Here is a 17122-nt window from a genome sequence, read left to right as displayed (position 1 = left end):
ATCGCATAAATAATTCACTGTAAAGTCATATTTCTGTTCAAGAAGCCAAAAATCCAACATTCGTCTTTATTTAGAACAGTCCAGCAAAACAGGCAATATGAAGAATATTCCATAAAGATTTACTTTAAAAGGCTTTTTTCTTTGTAGAGGATGCAAAAGAGACAATAATATATAATTAGTAGCAATTAAGGTCACTGTAATCGAACGTAGCTCTTGCAGAGTTCATGGTCCCTGATATCTCCCCAGCCACCGTTTTTCACGTGCGGGGCCACCCCCCCGACCCCGTTGGCTGGCAGTCTCTTAGCGATCAGGAGGCTCTTTGGGAACAGCTGGTTCGCGCTGCTCTGTAGGATGTTTTCTATCTTGGTTTTCTGGCTGAGGGGCATGCACGAAGCCTTCTTGTGATGCATGCCGCAGTCGCCAGCGTGGAAAATCCGTGGCGCCTCGCTCACCATGACCTTCCAGTAAGAGGGCAGGCAGGACACGGTCAAGTGCTGCAAGGACCAGTCCCAGTTGTAGTCGTCGTATGTGCAGAACGTGTCGGTGCACTTGATGAGCTTCTGGTATGTCTCTCTGCACAGAGCCATCCCCATGTTGTGCTCAGTGGACTTCCACGCCTTCACCTCCACCTTGTTTGCTTTGCTGGAGTAGCCTATGTGGCTGTAGCTTCCAAGTGTGAGGATGTCACAGTCTGTGCACTGCTCCTGCTTGAGAGCGGACATCAGCTTCAAGAGGTGGATAAAGTCCGGAGACATGTAGTGGTCTTCTTCGATCAGCAAGACCAGACCCTTGTGGTCCTTGAGAATCCGGACCCTATCCCATACAAAGTGCAGCTTCCACCACCAGTGGTGCTTAGTCTGGGAGAACTTGGCCTCGCGGTAGTGACCGAATGAGTCGGGGTACTCTGCGTTGATGCATCCCAGGCTTAAGGCGTCGTCTTTGGAAATGTCTCTGGGACAGTCCTTGGGGTCATGTCCTGGGAACTCCTGTGGGTACAGCTGGATGCTGAAGGGGAAGAAAATCTGAAGGACTTGACAGAAGTCGACAGAAGCCACCACTTTATTTATCTCAGGGGACCAGAAGTCATGGCTGAATATCAGCAGTATGCTGTCCACACCTCTAGCTTTCCGCAAACTGTCCACTAATAGCTTAAGGTAGTCGGGTCGATTGTGGACCTGAACCACCACAACAAGACTGTCTTTCTGTCGCGAGGTCTTAAACTTCTCCTCATTTCTGATTGTCTGGTCAAAGTTTAGCTGGAAGACGATGCCACGGTAGACTAAAGTGGTGTTATCTACCTCTGGCTTGGGGACCTTCTCTTTATCCTTTACTTTTTCCAGATGTGTGTCATTTATTTGTACAATAGGAGGTGGAGCAGGTGCCCGGCTCACTGCGGGCGTGACTTGCACCTGGATATTGTTTTTGATGCTGCTGCTGCTGCTGCTGCTGCTAATGCTGCTGCCTTTCTTCGCCGTCTCCACCTCCTTGGGGACTAATGCAGCGTCGTTCTTTCTCTGCCTTCCACTGCTCCAGAAAGCTAGGCCACAGACGACAACCACCAGAGTCAGTATCACCACCTTCCTCTTGTAGATTCGGAATCTCATGATAGGGGCTCAGCCTCTTGCGAAGGGAGAGAACTTGATTGTGGAGGGTTGCGGTGGAGGTGTTGGTGCTTTGCACGGGGATCAGACTTGATCAAACAGAAGCTGTGAGGAGGCTAATTGTTGGCAAAATGAACAGTTGCTGTAAACATGGATTTCCCACTTGTATGTCATTGGTGGTGAATGAATCTTCCATAAGGCATGACCGGTGCTGGGAGGCAGCAGGGTTGCAGTGTGCATGAACCACCTGGATGAAAAATAAAGTAATGGTTTAAATCATTAGCATTGTTTTCTTATTACACATCATATCACAACATGGCAAATTTACATATTGTAAAATAAAAAACATTTTGAAAATATTCACAAATTTATTAAACCCGGGTCAAATGACTCAGAAGTAGACACAGGTTTTTATTGGCTCCGATCGCCACTGATGGAAACGCTACACGTGGAGGAACGTCTTTCTCGTTTTATTCTCCATCACCAATGAACCGGAGGAATAGAAAAGAAAAGAGAGGAAGATTTGTCTTCTAACAAAAGAAAAGTTAACTAACTTTTTCAGTGATTGATCCATATATTTAAAAAACTGCATATACTCTCTTATTTTGGGGTCAAAGATGTATTATACATTAAATGATTCCGAACATTTCATGGCGGAAAAGGGTGTGGCACTTTTTTTCAACAGATAAATCGGTGAATGATAATCATAATGAAAGAACACCCCCGACTAAGTCAACGACTAACCCAATACCATGACGACTGAAACGCTAACTTAATTCAGAGAGGAAAACCATGAGATGTCATGGAAGTTATTGGCCATTAAGCTACGATTATTTTCATTTAATGCATGTAAATAGTATCATTTGATGTACAACATTGTGAAACAATAAATATTTTTAATTTAGTTTTCTGTTTTCTTTGAGTCATAATATTGAAAAAATGATATTTTGTATCATGACAACATGTGTACAATATATAGAGGTTTATATAATTTTATTTAAAACAAACAAAGTATAATTGTCCATCCTTACTGAAAGTGCATAAGCAAAAATAGTTCTAACTTCATTTTGCATGAAAATCCAATAGTAAAACACGATAAATTATTCAACGCCAGCTTCACGCTGGACTTTCACTTACTGCTAAGCCCCCCCGTCACAATACTCTCACTCTTTATTCTTATTGTCAATGTTGATAATAGCTCAATACATGCTTATTTCCTTGGGCGTAAATCTCTGCTGTTAACTGCTGTGTAAATATTGATTCGTCCTTTCTGCCCAGATCAGCTGAACAAGCCTCCACATCTCATTTGTTATTAAGTTAGTGGTCTCCTCACTGACCGTGTTCATCGGTCTCCTCTCTGCCTGCACCCTCCTCAGCTGACTGCTCTGAGTGTGGATCCAACACTGCCTGGTACAGGCGTTACACACTAAAGAGACTGTGATATCATGAATAATTACTGGGGCTGGGCCACAAAATATCAATAAGTACTGCATTGTTATTTTCATCAATTGCATTGAGGTTAAAGAGATATCAGTTTATTGCTTGTGCATCGTGCAAGCACAGTGGAGAGATAGAACACAAAACTCCCATGTTTTAAATATTTGGCTGTTGATTAAGTTTGTAATTTTATTCCCATTAAGAAGAGTTTAAAACCACAACCTTCACTCAGAAGCAAAAATCCATCTTTAAACTAGGGCTTGTGGTTGATATCCAGTAACTATCCCATTATTATTTATTTCAAGGGTAAAAAGCAATTGTTAGCAGAGAATGACAAACACTTGATAAACAGCTAAACATTTAACAAGTCAGAGTTTGATTAATGATGTGTATTATACTCCTATGCATAAGCATCAGCTCGATATATAGTGAACCTATGTTACAATGCCATCAATGAAAACTATTGTTGATCATTTGGGATATTGCTTCATTGCCCAGCCCCACTTTAAACTCAACAAAACAATAATGTGAGAATTACGATCACTCAAATATTTTTTCTGTATATTCGTTTCTATTCCATTCATATTTGTTATGTTTCCTTAAACTTAAGTATCATTACCCTTACACTTAAGTTATGTAGTATTACTTACTAATGCCTATTTATGACTCTTTATGACTGCACATTTCCCCATTGAGGGACTAATAGTGGATTATCTCATTTTACCATGATAATTATCGATATCGACTGATATCCTGATGCCAATTTTGACCAAATGGTTCAGCCCCAATAAAAACCTACCTGATGGCTGTTATTTAATTCAAAGACAATCTAATTCTACAAGGTAACATGCACTTTAACATAGAAATACTTGATTTAGACTATATATATATTGGAGACTTGTAGATTAGATTACAGATCTACCTAATCAGACCTTTACAGCTTGTATATTTACAGCTCGATGGATCAATAGGAACGTGCATCCTGCAGCAATGATGTCTGCTGTCGTCTCCACTGCATTTAATGTAACCATCATCCCAGTGGTTTTATTCTATCTCTGTCCGCATCAGTCGTGTTTCCTCTGCTCGTTTACATCTGTCATGTTTCACTTGAAGCCCCCGCAGCGCTGACTTCTACAGTCCTGGATGTGCCGCTGTCAGTACCGACACACACACCACGGACACAGCCTCCGTCCATTTTAGCGTGACAACCCGTTACCGTCATTAAGTCACCGACACGAAGCCGGAGAACCTGCCCTGTCGGTCCCTCTCTTAAAAAAAAGACTCCACGAAGATCATCCACGGACATGCTAGCTGTGAGTTAGCTTCTTGCCTTGGCAGCCTCCGTCCACCGCGCAGCGAGCCTCGTCAACAACTCCCCCCGCCCCACACGACCAGACCCCAGCTGCGGGCACAGAAACGCCATATTTACCTAGTACTGGAGAAGCCGCGAGGTCTTTTCACCGAGAAACGTCGACGCTGGACTCCCGCTCTCCTCCATTCCGTCCGGCGGGCTGCATGGGGAACGCGACTCGAAGCTAGTCGCAGTCCAAACCCCCAAATACGGAACCACTGCCTGCTCCTGCCGCTGTCCCACAATGCACCGGTCCATGGGGGGGCACCCGAGACACCCAAATATGATTCAGGATTTTCCTCCATCACGTCTTGTGTTTCCTGTCTGATCACTTAACACACACACAACCAGGGTTATTGTATATCTAAATAAGAAACCAGCCCCGAAACAGAGTCAAGACTCAGTTAGAGATCACTTAGTTACTGTGTATAGGAAACTGGATTAAGTATATAATAATTATTTGTTCATGAGTTATGGAGAAGGGGTGAGATTAAATAAGTTTGATTTCTTCTCACTCCTTTTCGAATAGGTTGATTAAACCACTAAGCCCTTGATTGTTTCGCCTTGTCAGTTGATAAATAATGTTTTTTTCACTTTCACTTGTTTGGATAAGTTCCTTTTTTTATTAACATGTTCGAAATAGATTTTTAATAATGAAATAAGCTTCAGGTGGCATACACTAATAATAATGATATGTAATAATGTACTGTGAATTTTGCTTCAGCTTTGTTTGGAATTCAATATTTTAGCTGTTGTGTGGGTCTGACTGTACTATTTGCAATAAAGGCAGGAGGAGGGGCCTTGAGCAGGTTGGGCCAGATATAAGGCCTTTATACAAATGATTTATAAATAACCCTTGCTGCATAGTCTTAATAATGAATCTTATAATTGTTCTGAATTCTAACTTTTGGTATTAAACCATTATTCCCTTAGATTCATTCACATCACATATATTTCTTGCAGCTGTCTGATAAGTGTGACAGAGTGACTTTGTTGACATTGTTTTGTTTCGTTGTTTTGGTTTCGAGGATCCTAATGTTTACAACAACAGGACATTGTTTGGATATAGCAGGAACATCATATTCCTTTCTCCAATGGCCCACATGGCATCAGCTGTGTCAAGGCCTTTCATGAAGAGAACATTTTGCTTAGCAACTATCAGAGTAGTAGTAGCGTCACAGAGAGCGGCTTCTTGTCACTTCCTGGATTCCTTGACAAGAGGAGGTGGACTACAGCTGTGGACCAATAAGCGAGAACCAAATTGATTTGCGGTGACTCCCCTCCAATCTTTTATAACCAATCATATTAAATCTACTGTTATAATTATATCAAACCCCTTTTGTTCGGGGCCATTATTAACTACCTATTGCTAACTGATTTAGCCTAGGCTGTGATAATTGTCCATAGCTTTGTTGTTCAACTTCCATTGCATCTCAATAAATACTTAAATTGCACCAGTCAGGCTCATCTCTTATTTAGGATAAACCAACACGCCTGACAGCTTCCAAGAGCAAGCCCTGATGCTCACAACAAGGGGATTTCCTAATCATCCCACTTTTAATAATAATAATGATAATAATAAATTATTTTTAAACAGCACTTTTCAAAACAAAGTTACAAAGTTCAAACAAGATCAGTTAAGACAGGACAAATACAATCAGTCAGTAATACATTTACGTTTTGAGAAGAAATATAAAAGATGTCCCTAATCTGCAAGCCTCAAATCCTCAGGCAGGGAGTTCCAGGGCTTTTTAAAACTCATCATACAACAGCTCAAATTTAAACTCATGTCTCTGTGGCTAGAAATGTCGCCACCTTTCATGCTTTGTTGGGTAACTTTGTGTACAAATATATGTGTTGGTTATAAGGGCCCTCACAGAGACAACATGTGATACAAAGGACACATCTTTTTTTTACTACTAGAACAGATGTGTTTTAAGCCCTGTGGATTTGTGGTAAAGTGTGATGATTGTACTTTTAAATGTATATTCTATATTTCTCTCTGTATTTTAATATATATTTTTAGTCCCTTAAGAGCCTGGGCATTCACTTAGATCTGAATCTCTTTCTTTTAATATTTTATCGCAAAGCTTTGATGAATGTTCAATGTATGCAGTTTTTTATTTTGTGTGCTGTGCTGTTCTTTAGTAGAAGTGGGTTTAGTAGTAGTAGTATGTTATTTATGTGTTTTAACTTTTTCTACGGATATGGACATATGAGTCTGAAAGAAAGAAAGAAAGCTAAGCTCACATGTTATTTTCCAGAGCTGCTGATCAGTACCAACAGCTGTTCACCTAAACTGGAAACCAGAGCAACAGTACTTTAAATGGTGGAATATTTCCAGTTATATTTAACATTTTAATATTATTGGGTTCACAGCTGTGAATGAGAAATTATTACCTATTTAAATCTCCACGATGCTGTCACAGTGACCTGGGGGTGGTTCCATTATTCACTGTTGATGGAGCTGCTCCAGGTGTTGCCTTGTTCTCTCCCAGCTGTGCTACTTCTGATACTCGTCAAGTTTGTTAGGGTGAAATTGTTACACCAATATAAATGAGTTATTTATCAATTTTCTGTCATGACACTCGAATTTTTTACTTTTGCCTGAAGGAGTTAAATGAAGGTAATAAAATTCGGTCAAATCATACCATGCAGTTCAGATCCTATCTATCCTCTGCCTTTTGACTGCATACTATGTTTACATATACTTCACTTGAGTACTTAATAAGTGTGTACTTATACTGTACCTTGTGCTACTTAGATGTTGAGTGTGTAAATTATATTGTCAAATTGAAAATGGTCAAAAACAAAAGTCACAGTGTTTTCTAATCAGCCCTACTGAAGATCTAAATGGATGAAGAATATATTTTTTTTGGTTTGTCTTCTTGGTGTTTCGTTGTTGTTGTTTTTTTTTATTTAAAAGGGACAGTGATGATTAATTTATGGTTCATATAAATGTTCCAAAGTTAGTCTCTTAGACTCATTTTCATCTGCAGTCTCGGGCCGGTTGTTGTTACAACTAACAGACAAATCCAACACAATGGAGTATTCAAATTCAAACCGCCTCATTTACATCATGTTTGTAACCTAAATGTCCTTTGAGAGCTACACATGAACGCGGCTCCATAGGATATCAGAGGACATTTAGGCCAGAAACATGGTGTAAATTATGCGTTTTGAGTCGAATATGACTGTCGGGTTTTGAACTCTTGGATGACACCACATGAGCAGTATGGAGGATTTTTACGTTTGAAGAATGTCTCACCGCTTACCTCAATTGTATTGGATTTGGCTGCAACGCTGTTTACCCCTGAAACTCCAAAAGCTTTTCGTGGACACACACACTTCACCCTACCCTCCCTCTGCCAAGTAGTAGATAATGAGCTCCTTTTCATTTTGGGGTAAAACTATCCCTTTGATTTAAAAGTGAGTTGTGAATATATTATTATAGATAAATGTTAATTCACTACTTATAACCTTCACCCACAGTCATAACAATAATCAGTTTACCCCGGATATGATGACAGCAGCAGCTACAGTTTGATTCCAGGATGAACTAAAAGCCTCCTCTCATCACTGACTGTGTGTTTACAGCAGCATGTAGCGCCCTCTTCAGGCTGTCTCCGTCCTCTCCCCCAGTAGGGGGCGACATACTCAGACTCCACAGCCGGAAACAGCTCGCGTGGACGCTTCATTTGCGCATGCGCGGCCTTCATTCTTCCTTTCCGAAATCCGAGCGAAAGAGACAAGATGGGCCACCAGCAGCTGTACTGGAGTCACCCCAGAAAGTTCGGTCAGGGATCCCGTTCCTGGTCAGTTCTGAGCGTAAATCGGTTAAACATCCTCTTATGAACAGGAAATATCCGGGTTGAATGTGTTTGTTGACTCCGGTACTTGGTAATTTAGCCGCGGACTCCCACCGCATGGGAGCGGATACACAGCCAACATGGCGGCGGAGGCTGCACTAGCGCCGAGTTAGCTTAGCGGTGCTACAGTGGTGTGGAGGCCGACTCGCACTTTAGCTCGAAATGAAGCTTCCCCCGTTGAAAGCCGGTGTGTGTTGTCAAAACCACGAGAAGCAGGTGTTCAATGTGCATCCTGTCTCTTCACATCGCGCTGTTAACTTCTTAAGCTCCAAATTCTGTGTTGAGCTAAGCTAGGCTGAGGTTAGCCGAGATGATCGGACGGGAGCACAGCGATGCTACCCGGTGTCGACCTGTTGTCCACATTCCTCTGTAGCTGGATGAATGGAAGCTGAAGTCATAACTCTACTGTTAATGTGAATAAATAACCGATCCCTTGTTTCCCTTTCTCTTTCAGCCGGGTTTGCTCGAACAGACACGGTCTCATCCGTAAATACGGGCTGAACATGTGCCGCCAGTGCTTCAGGCAGTACGCGAAAGACATCGGCTTCGTCAAGGTAACAACTATTGACCATTTAAAAACGTGTGATCTGTGTCCGAGATACATTTGACAGCATCTGGCATCATTGGTGTTGGTGAAGGCTGCCGCCAAGCTTTGAGGAAGTCGTAGAGACTCACTCTCAACAGTGACACCTCGAGCTCCATTGTAATGTTGATTTGTAAAATCTTTGCATGCAACCTTTTGAATAGTACAATTTAGTTAGTGTTGGAAATCTGCTCTTGAGAATTGTGTGTACATTTGCAAGAACCCAGCCTCCTAGTTAAGAGTTTGGCTGATTATCAGTCTGAAGTAGATTGTATGATCCTATGAATTTCCAGGAACAATCGTCTATTTTTGTTGTCATTATTGATGCCTTGATTCTTCTATTCACGCAGATGGACTAGATCTCATGTGCCGACGCGTCCTCAGATGGGTCACCGGATCTCTGGAGCACCGGCCGAGATGATGCGGATAATTCAGCACTGCAAATAAATGTGTTTTTTTGTCCAAAGCTTAATGGTTTCGTGTGTTGTTTATGCATCGTTCTCTGCCATTACACAGATATGGGGGTACTGGTTGGTGACATGCAGGAACGATGGGAACTGAGTAGAAAGTTGAGTGTCACAATCTAAAACACTGAAATCTAAATCGCTGATATAGATATAGATATCTAAGACTTAAAATTCCTAAAGGATGTTATGAGTGTGCTGTGAACAACAATTTGAGAAGTTCTACATAACTAATTTTAGTTCAATTTGGTGTTGAGGCTGGTCACACTATTTGATGGGACTATTTGTATATGTTTAAGAGAGTAGAAAATAATTTGGAAGAACCACTACATGAAAGTCAAAACACGGGTGCTACTTGAATAGTTTGTCAATGCTTCAATTTCTACCTTCCTGACCTGGGCCACATTTGCTACTAAGCTATTTGTTAATGGTGTGGATTTAGATGCTGCGATGGGTCTTGATGCATATAAATAGTAATGACAGCACAGTGTCGGGCCTGTTGCCACAAAGCTTTACACTAAGGAAGGGGTGTTTAGGTAAACTTGTAGCATCACATCTTAAAAGGTTTGCTTGTCTATTACTCAGCAGCGACACTATTTAAGGTCTGAATACTGTTGAGATGCTCTCTGTGGGCACTCAAGTAAGAGACCATACAGAAGAACAAATAAGGGAAGGATAGTTTCTTCTAATCCCTACCAGTATACAATATATAAATGTCAATCTCAAATTTGTGATCAACTAGTCAAATTTCATTCACGATTCTTAAAGACTTGTCTGCTTTGACGCTGTACAAGAAATGAAGTCTTGTTACTGTTCACGGAGACTGCATCACAATAAACTGCACTGCACGAAAGAACAACTGATTAACTTTTATTAGATAAAGAGATTAATATCAAAGTCAGCGTGGATCCACATGAAACAACATGGCCCCCTTTACATCCCAGAAATTTGCGACACGCTGAGATATTGGTCTCATTCAAAATTAATGAAATCGGAGGTCCCCTGTAGTGTGGCTAATTGCATCGTGCCAGTGACTTGGGTTACCAAACTTTAAATAATGAATCAGCTCAGCAGCAGCAGCCTGGCAGGTGGGATTCTGCAGATGATCCATATATAGACATTGTTGAGGATTTACTGAAGTCATTTAAATGTTTCCTCTGGCGTAAACACAGAAGGTTGAAGCACTAGATGGCAGCATGACTTCACGTTCATGATTCAGGGCTAGTGACAATGGAAAGTGTTGCACAATAGCACTTTGAAATGGTATTACTGCAATCATCATATGCAGCTACCTATTTCCTTTTATCTACTGTCATGTAATGTTTGTGGAAGTTTAATTAAAAGGCTTGTTGGCCACATGGTGAACAGTTAAGAAATAAATTCACAGGTTGATGGAGATGACCTCTTTGACTCATGTTATCTATATAAGCTGTTAATAGATTTTCCTTTTAAAAATAATTTGACACATTTATTTAGATTCACACGTTTAGATCATGAGTCAAAGGTTTGATTTTTTTCCCTACTTAATCCAAGACCACACAAATAAACGTTTATAAAAGTACAGCAAAGGGAAGGTTTTACAAACATAAGCGTACAATCTCAGCACTATCACATGTTGTATGGAAACGACAAGATGGAAGAAAAAGAAAGGAATTATAGAGGCAGTGTCTTTTATGATGATGCACAGAGTGTGTCCAAAAATAACAAGTGCTGAGGAAATGACATGTATGATGAACCAACAGGAAACAGATACATATGACAGGCAGAGGAGGATGTACTTTTCATTTTAAATCCAGCAAGTTATTCATAATGTGAGGAGTAAAATTACATTATCCCATGAAAAGCTCTAGATGGATGCACAGTCTGTGAGGCTGGGTGCTTTGCTGGCTGCACGATGTCTGTGTGCATTAAATATGTATGTATGGTGTTGTGTAAGCACTAACTCATATGCATAAAAAGGAGTTGGTGTGAACACAGGCTGGCGGAGGCTGCAGCTGTTTGGACAGAGGGAATTGAACACACTGTGTGTTGCATCAGTCCGCTCTGCAGGCGGGTGGAAGGTGTTGTCTTTGATGTTTGCCTCAGTCTCAGTCCCAGCTGTGTATTAATGCTCTTGTTCTTCTGCCTCCTCGGAGCGACACCATCAAGACAACTGACTGATAGGACAGGATGAGATGTGTGTATCATCCAAACTCAGTCCTTTTAGGATCGTTCTTTATATAAACACTGCTGTATTCAAATATCAAAGGAAAAGCTAGTCTGTATGTTGCAAGAAAAGAATATATGAAACAGTTTCCCAAGTCATGATTGCATTTGCTACTTCAGTTTGCTGCAATTGACTTACGCCACTCATGTACAAATTAAAAAGATGAACAAAATCAAGGAACCAGCAAAATCAAATTTAAAGTTTGAATGTGAAATTAACTCGGAGTTTCTTTCTCCTCTGTAGTTTTGTCCAAAATCTTCCTCCAAAATCATCTTGGGGAACGACTTGCTATGACAGTCGTTCCTTCCTGAAACGTTTAAACTTTCATTAAAAGCTACAGTTCCACCTCTGAGACGCAATCAAGGCTGGATCCAACTTTCAGATAATGGCAACACATCAGTCTCTTAACAGGCAAATACTGTTTCTAACCACATTTTTGCATGAACATATGACTTTTGTTTGCCACATGAGGGCAGGAGAACTCCTCAACTGGCATATGCATACATATTATCACCTTGATAAGTTGGAGACACTTATCTGTTTGCAAACACATGCTATACATCTGCCTGCCATGTGGTTATACTGCCATTTATTTAAAGTTATGTTTTTCATGGCTGTAAGGAGGGATGAATGGATGGATTGATGGATGAATGGATGGATGAATGGATGGATGGATTGATAGATAGACAATTTATCCAAGGGAAATTTAGCACCCTGTAGTAGTCCCCTGATATTCATTGAAACCACACCCCATTACACCCACTTATAGATATCAGTCCCCTAAACCTGCCTGATTTTTTCCATCTAATTATATGAATCATTCCTTGGGAAATTAGTGAAAATGAACAGAACAGTATCACATATAGACACCAAGGGTCGTAACAAAAACCATAATGTTAAAAAGCGCGAAAAACCACCTGGATCTTTCCCCCTGATCTGGATCCAAACCACCATTTAATGGGTTTCCCAAAAGTTTCATTTATCCAGTAGTTTTTGTGTGATTCTGTTAAATAACAGACAAACGTAGCCTGTCTGACGGTGGAAAGTAGTTTTCTAAGTCATGATTTCAATCGATGTTACTTTGGTAAAACAAACAAAACGGTAACACGTTCTTGTATTAACATGTCTGTGTTTTGGCCACATGGGGGCAGAATAACTCCTCAGCCGGCTAACAGATACACATGATTTACGTACAATCACTGTGTATTTATACATCAACCTAGCATGTAGTTACATGAGCTTTAATAACAGTTATGTTTCTTATCATTACTTCTTCAACTCAGCCATTTTGCCTATGACTTGATCAAATATTCTTGAGGTTCTTTCACCATTTTCACTTACTTGACCTGTTTGCCATTCAGTTTATCAGAGTTTTTTTGTTGAAAATAGCTCTTACCTTTAAAAGGAAAAGGGCTTGAAAGGTTTTTCAGTGATTTAGCACAGCCGCTCCGTAAGGTTCAGGGGGGGGGGGGGGGGGGGAGCGGTCACAGAGGCAAACAAAACAACAAAAAATATTGGTGGATATTGAGGCAGCAGATGCAGAGGTCACTTTAGTCTACGAAAGGGTTTAAGTACCAAAAGCTGGAACCCATAATGCAACTTGATTGCAGCTTTTATTATAGGACAGAGGCTAAAATACTCAGTAAAGCTGCATGCTAACAAAATGATAACCAGTGAGCTACCAAGGTCACATGGTAAATCATCTTTTGAGATTATTTTACACAAATAACATGGCTTTGTTAATATTCGAATACAGATAGTACAGAGCACTCCCATGTTTTCGGCCCTGAGTGAATAACATGCTCCAGGGGGGACGTCCATGTTGGGACCATCAGTTGCTCATACAGGCTTCCTTATATGATAACATTATTGTGCGTTCACTTTGTGGTTATAAGCACATCTCAACAACGAAAGCGAACCTGAATGAAACGCTTCAGTCCCAGCAATTGAGAGGTGAGGGCCCATGTGAAGGCCTGGGACCCAAAGTCTCAGCGCTGCTCAGGCTGAGCGCTCACATCCATCTCCGAGATCAGAGGGAAAATAAGTGGGCCGCTAATGCTGTGGTGCACAGTTGGCATGGAAACATCCTCGCGGAATTGCCTGTTTTCAATTGTTGGACCAAAAGAGCCACTTCTTGCTACTAGGTTCCTTAAAAAGTGCTGTGAACAAACATACGGCTCTTCCAAAGCGCTCCATTAGTTTTGATTGAGTGGGGTCAGCGTCGACTGAGTCACAGCGAAAATAAATAAATAAAATCGAATAAAACAAATTCTGCAGCCAGCGGAAGTACGAATAAAGAAAAGAGAGTTTCATTAAAAAAAATGAGCATCAGTAAATAAGGGAGCAGTTTATTCTCATTGTGGAATTATACAGTGACTATAGTGTAAGCAGCTCTTTGTAATTACCCGATGTTTTCTTCATGATGTCCTAAATTTCTTTGGGAATTAGTGAGGATGATCGTTAAGAAAATCAAAAAAATGCATCCATTTATTCTATTTTTAGTAATATGTAGTTCGTAAAAATCCGCAGACTCCCCCCCTCCCCGGAGAAGAGAGCCGTTCACGGCACAGAAGCTTTATGACCGCCCAGTATAGAGCACCTGGCTGACTCGGTTGTTCCAGTCAAGTAGCGGCTAACTCTCAAACCACCGTGGAATAAGCCTCCTGAATTTAGGTTTAGATTACTTTACCAAACATTCATTTCTCTGAAGATTTCAAGGGGAGAACAGTGAAACAGAGGCTCGCTCCAGCTGCTGAGCACGGTCCGGACTTTATTCACCCCCCAGTCGACTGTGGGGTCCATATCGCACCACAGAAGAACGTGCAGTCCATCTATCTTCGGGCTAATGACACGTGAAATGATGAAGAGTCAGTATTGCCAGCCGCTCGTGAAAGACTCGCCAAAGTAAAAGCATATGACTGTTTCATGGTTGATGTGTCGCGGCACAAGCACACGTGTGATTAATAACACTCATGGTGGCTGTTCTTCGTTATAGGTGAGCTAGTTCCGGGGTCCTGCTGCAGTTTGGCTCAATGAAGCTTACTAGGACATGTACATGGAACAGAGCCACTATTAGTGTTGTTAGTTACACTCGCTCTTTACCTGCTGTGACAGGTCAAAATGGCTGCCGTGAAAGAGGATCTACTAGGATTGTGTTTTCTAGTCCAGAAGAGGTTGAAATCCGTTCAGTGAGTGTTTGTTGTGACTTTGTTGCACCAAGAACTTAAAGGGTCAGTGTGCAGAATATGGTGACACCTAGTGGGGGCTGTGGCTGAGGGGTAGAGCGGTCGTCCTCCAACCTGAATGTCGGCAGTTCGATCCCCAGTCTTCCCCATCTGCATGCTGAAGTGTCCTTGGGCAAGATGCCGAACCCTGAATTACCCCTCATAGAACAACAAAGTGCTGCAAAAAAATGCACTGTATGAATGTGTGTGTGAAAGGGTGAATGTAAAACTGTACTGTAAAGAGCTTTGAGTGGTCATCATCAGACTAGAAAAGCGCTATATAAATACAAAACCATTTACCATTTACCATTAGTGGTGAAGAGTTGCAGGTTGCAGCTGAATATCCCTCACCTGACCCTCCCCTTCCAAACCTCTAGTAGCCTTCAGTTGTCCAGTGTGAGCAACACACTGGACCTCCGTAGAAAGGACCGACTCCTAATGTAAATATTCAGTATTTCAATATAAAGGGCCCATTCTAGGGTAAACCATGACTTCCACTGGATCATAGCAAACTGCTTGTTATGATATGGCAAGAAGTGATCAGGCAGGAACATCACCAACAAAAGAAAAGAGAGTCAATGAAGTAAAACCAACTAAATGTACAGAGTAAGAAAAATGTAATTTAAGGGAAACTTTGTCAAAACTCCTTCATTGTTCCGTCGGTATTTGCCTGTAAAAGAACAAGATGAAACCAGCGCTGTCTTATGTCTCAGAGTTGTGACCGAAGCTTTTAATGAATGTTTAAACATTTCAGGAAGATACAGATGTGATAACATGGAGTTCCTGGAGATGACATTCAAAGATGTTCTGAAAAATATAGAGAATGAGAAAGAAACTCATGGAATATAACAAAAATTGCCTAAAAGAGCTCACTGGTTGGAGACTGGACCTAATTCCCTTCCCCTGTATGTTGATCACACCCTCGGAGTCAACAGACCTGAGAGCAGTGTATCGAACCCTGAAGCTCAAACAGCTGTACTGTATAAACATAGAAATGACATAATGAATATTAATAGCTGGGATCTGCTTGCGGACTGAAGAATGTGTCACCTCACTGCAGAGTCAGGTGGATTATCTCCACTCAACTACCTCTCAGCAACTGGGTTATTCTCACATGTGAAGTAATGATAGAAAACTTTATCTTTAAAGCGACTTTTAAACACAGTTACAAGGTGATTTGCAAGTTAAATAGGAAACAGTCAATAAGGAGACAATGAAAACCATTTAAATGCAATTGGAAGATCAGAAATCTGAAAAATCTTTTTTTTACAGATAAGCAAAAGAGTAAATACAATATAAGATATAGGTTATAAAATTATTGAAATAGATGATATGATCAGAACTATATTATAGCACACCTATAAAAATGTGTCTTCAAGAGGGACATTTCATTTTAAGAGGATATGGAGTTTAACAGACGGATCTCCTCAGGGAGATTGAGCCAAAGAGTGGGAGCCTCTGTGGAATCAGGTCAAAAGATTCAAGTCCAGAATGGGCCTTCATAGTCAGCAATAAAATCTTTAACTCAATTCTAAAATCGAGTGGAAGCGTATGAAGAGAAGCCACAGTCAATACAGGGATATGCTCTCTTTTAGCAGATTCGGCGAAGAGGCTGCCGTGTTTCGACGAGCTGCAATTTATGTCGACTCTGTTATCTCAAAAAGATGAAAAGAGATCAGAAATGATCCAAATGAGAGGATACGAAGGCCCGCCTGACGATCTCCAGGTTTCATCTTGATAAAAACATGCAGATCCTTGAGGGTTTGAGAGATGTGATCCAGAGATGAGCGTTGCTCACCAAATCTGACAGATAGATCAAAGGATCCTGCATGCACTCAGTTAATTTCATGGATCACGCCGTGCATGCAACGGAATCCATCAAACACAGCTGATGCACCATTAAAATGACAGGTGGATGTTTTCTTCCAAAGCACTGGCTGCAGCGGGTATTGTTTTTTTAACATGAACCGATGAAAGCTGCAACCCGATCATCACTTATTACTTCAGTCATCTCAGCAGACGCCTGATAGTTCTCCTCACTGTAGCTGGTGGGATTCAACATCACATATATGGCCCCATCACTCTCCAGTCGAATAGCGGAGTCGATAAATCACTGTCTGCTTTTGCCTACACCCCGGTGAGGAGACGCTGCGAAACCGATTCACGCCTGCAGGGGCAGCGTTGCACCGTCGCGGCAGAGAGAGAGCGAGGAGGCAGGAGCAGTGGAAGGTGATGAGACGTGAGGCCTCTCTGGGGAGGAGCTCTTCAGTCCCAGTGGGGAGAGAAATGAGAGAGATGCAGAACGGTAAGAAGCAACCTTGATCAGGCTGTCAGCTCCAGGCAGATCTAATTGAATAGGCCACGCCGGCATAGGGCAGACACAGTGG

The 17122-nt window shown here is 41.4% G+C and overlaps 2 protein-coding genes across 2 annotated transcripts; one reads left to right on the top strand and one right to left on the bottom strand.

The window, feature by feature from the left end:
* Positions 1 to 30: 30 nt before the first annotated feature.
* Positions 31 to 4669, bottom strand: mgat2 (alpha-1,6-mannosyl-glycoprotein 2-beta-N-acetylglucosaminyltransferase). The gene is made up of 2 exons (XM_053445676.1): positions 4468 to 4669; positions 31 to 1848 (listed from the first exon to the last, which is right to left on the bottom strand). Exon 2 carries the CDS (start codon positions 1602 to 1604, stop codon positions 192 to 194), a length of 1413 nt encoding a protein of 470 aa, XP_053301651.1. The 5' UTR covers positions 1605 to 1848; positions 4468 to 4669; the 3' UTR covers positions 31 to 191.
* A 3393-nt stretch (positions 4670 to 8062) lies between these two features.
* Positions 8063 to 9313, top strand: rps29 (ribosomal protein S29). The gene is made up of 3 exons (XM_053445205.1): positions 8063 to 8204; positions 8713 to 8812; positions 9192 to 9313. Exons 1-3 carry the CDS (start codon positions 8143 to 8145, stop codon positions 9198 to 9200), a joined length of 171 nt encoding a protein of 56 aa, XP_053301180.1. The 5' UTR covers positions 8063 to 8142; the 3' UTR covers positions 9201 to 9313.
* Positions 9314 to 17122: the final 7809 nt, after the last annotated feature.

Source organism: Pleuronectes platessa, chromosome 17 (assembly GCF_947347685.1).
Source record: "Pleuronectes platessa chromosome 17, fPlePla1.1, whole genome shotgun sequence".
In the NCBI taxonomy this organism is placed as follows: domain Eukaryota; kingdom Metazoa; phylum Chordata; class Actinopteri; order Pleuronectiformes; family Pleuronectidae; genus Pleuronectes; species Pleuronectes platessa.
The sequence above is the reverse complement of the archived record's forward strand: the minus strand, read 5'-3'. Positions and strand labels throughout refer to the sequence as shown.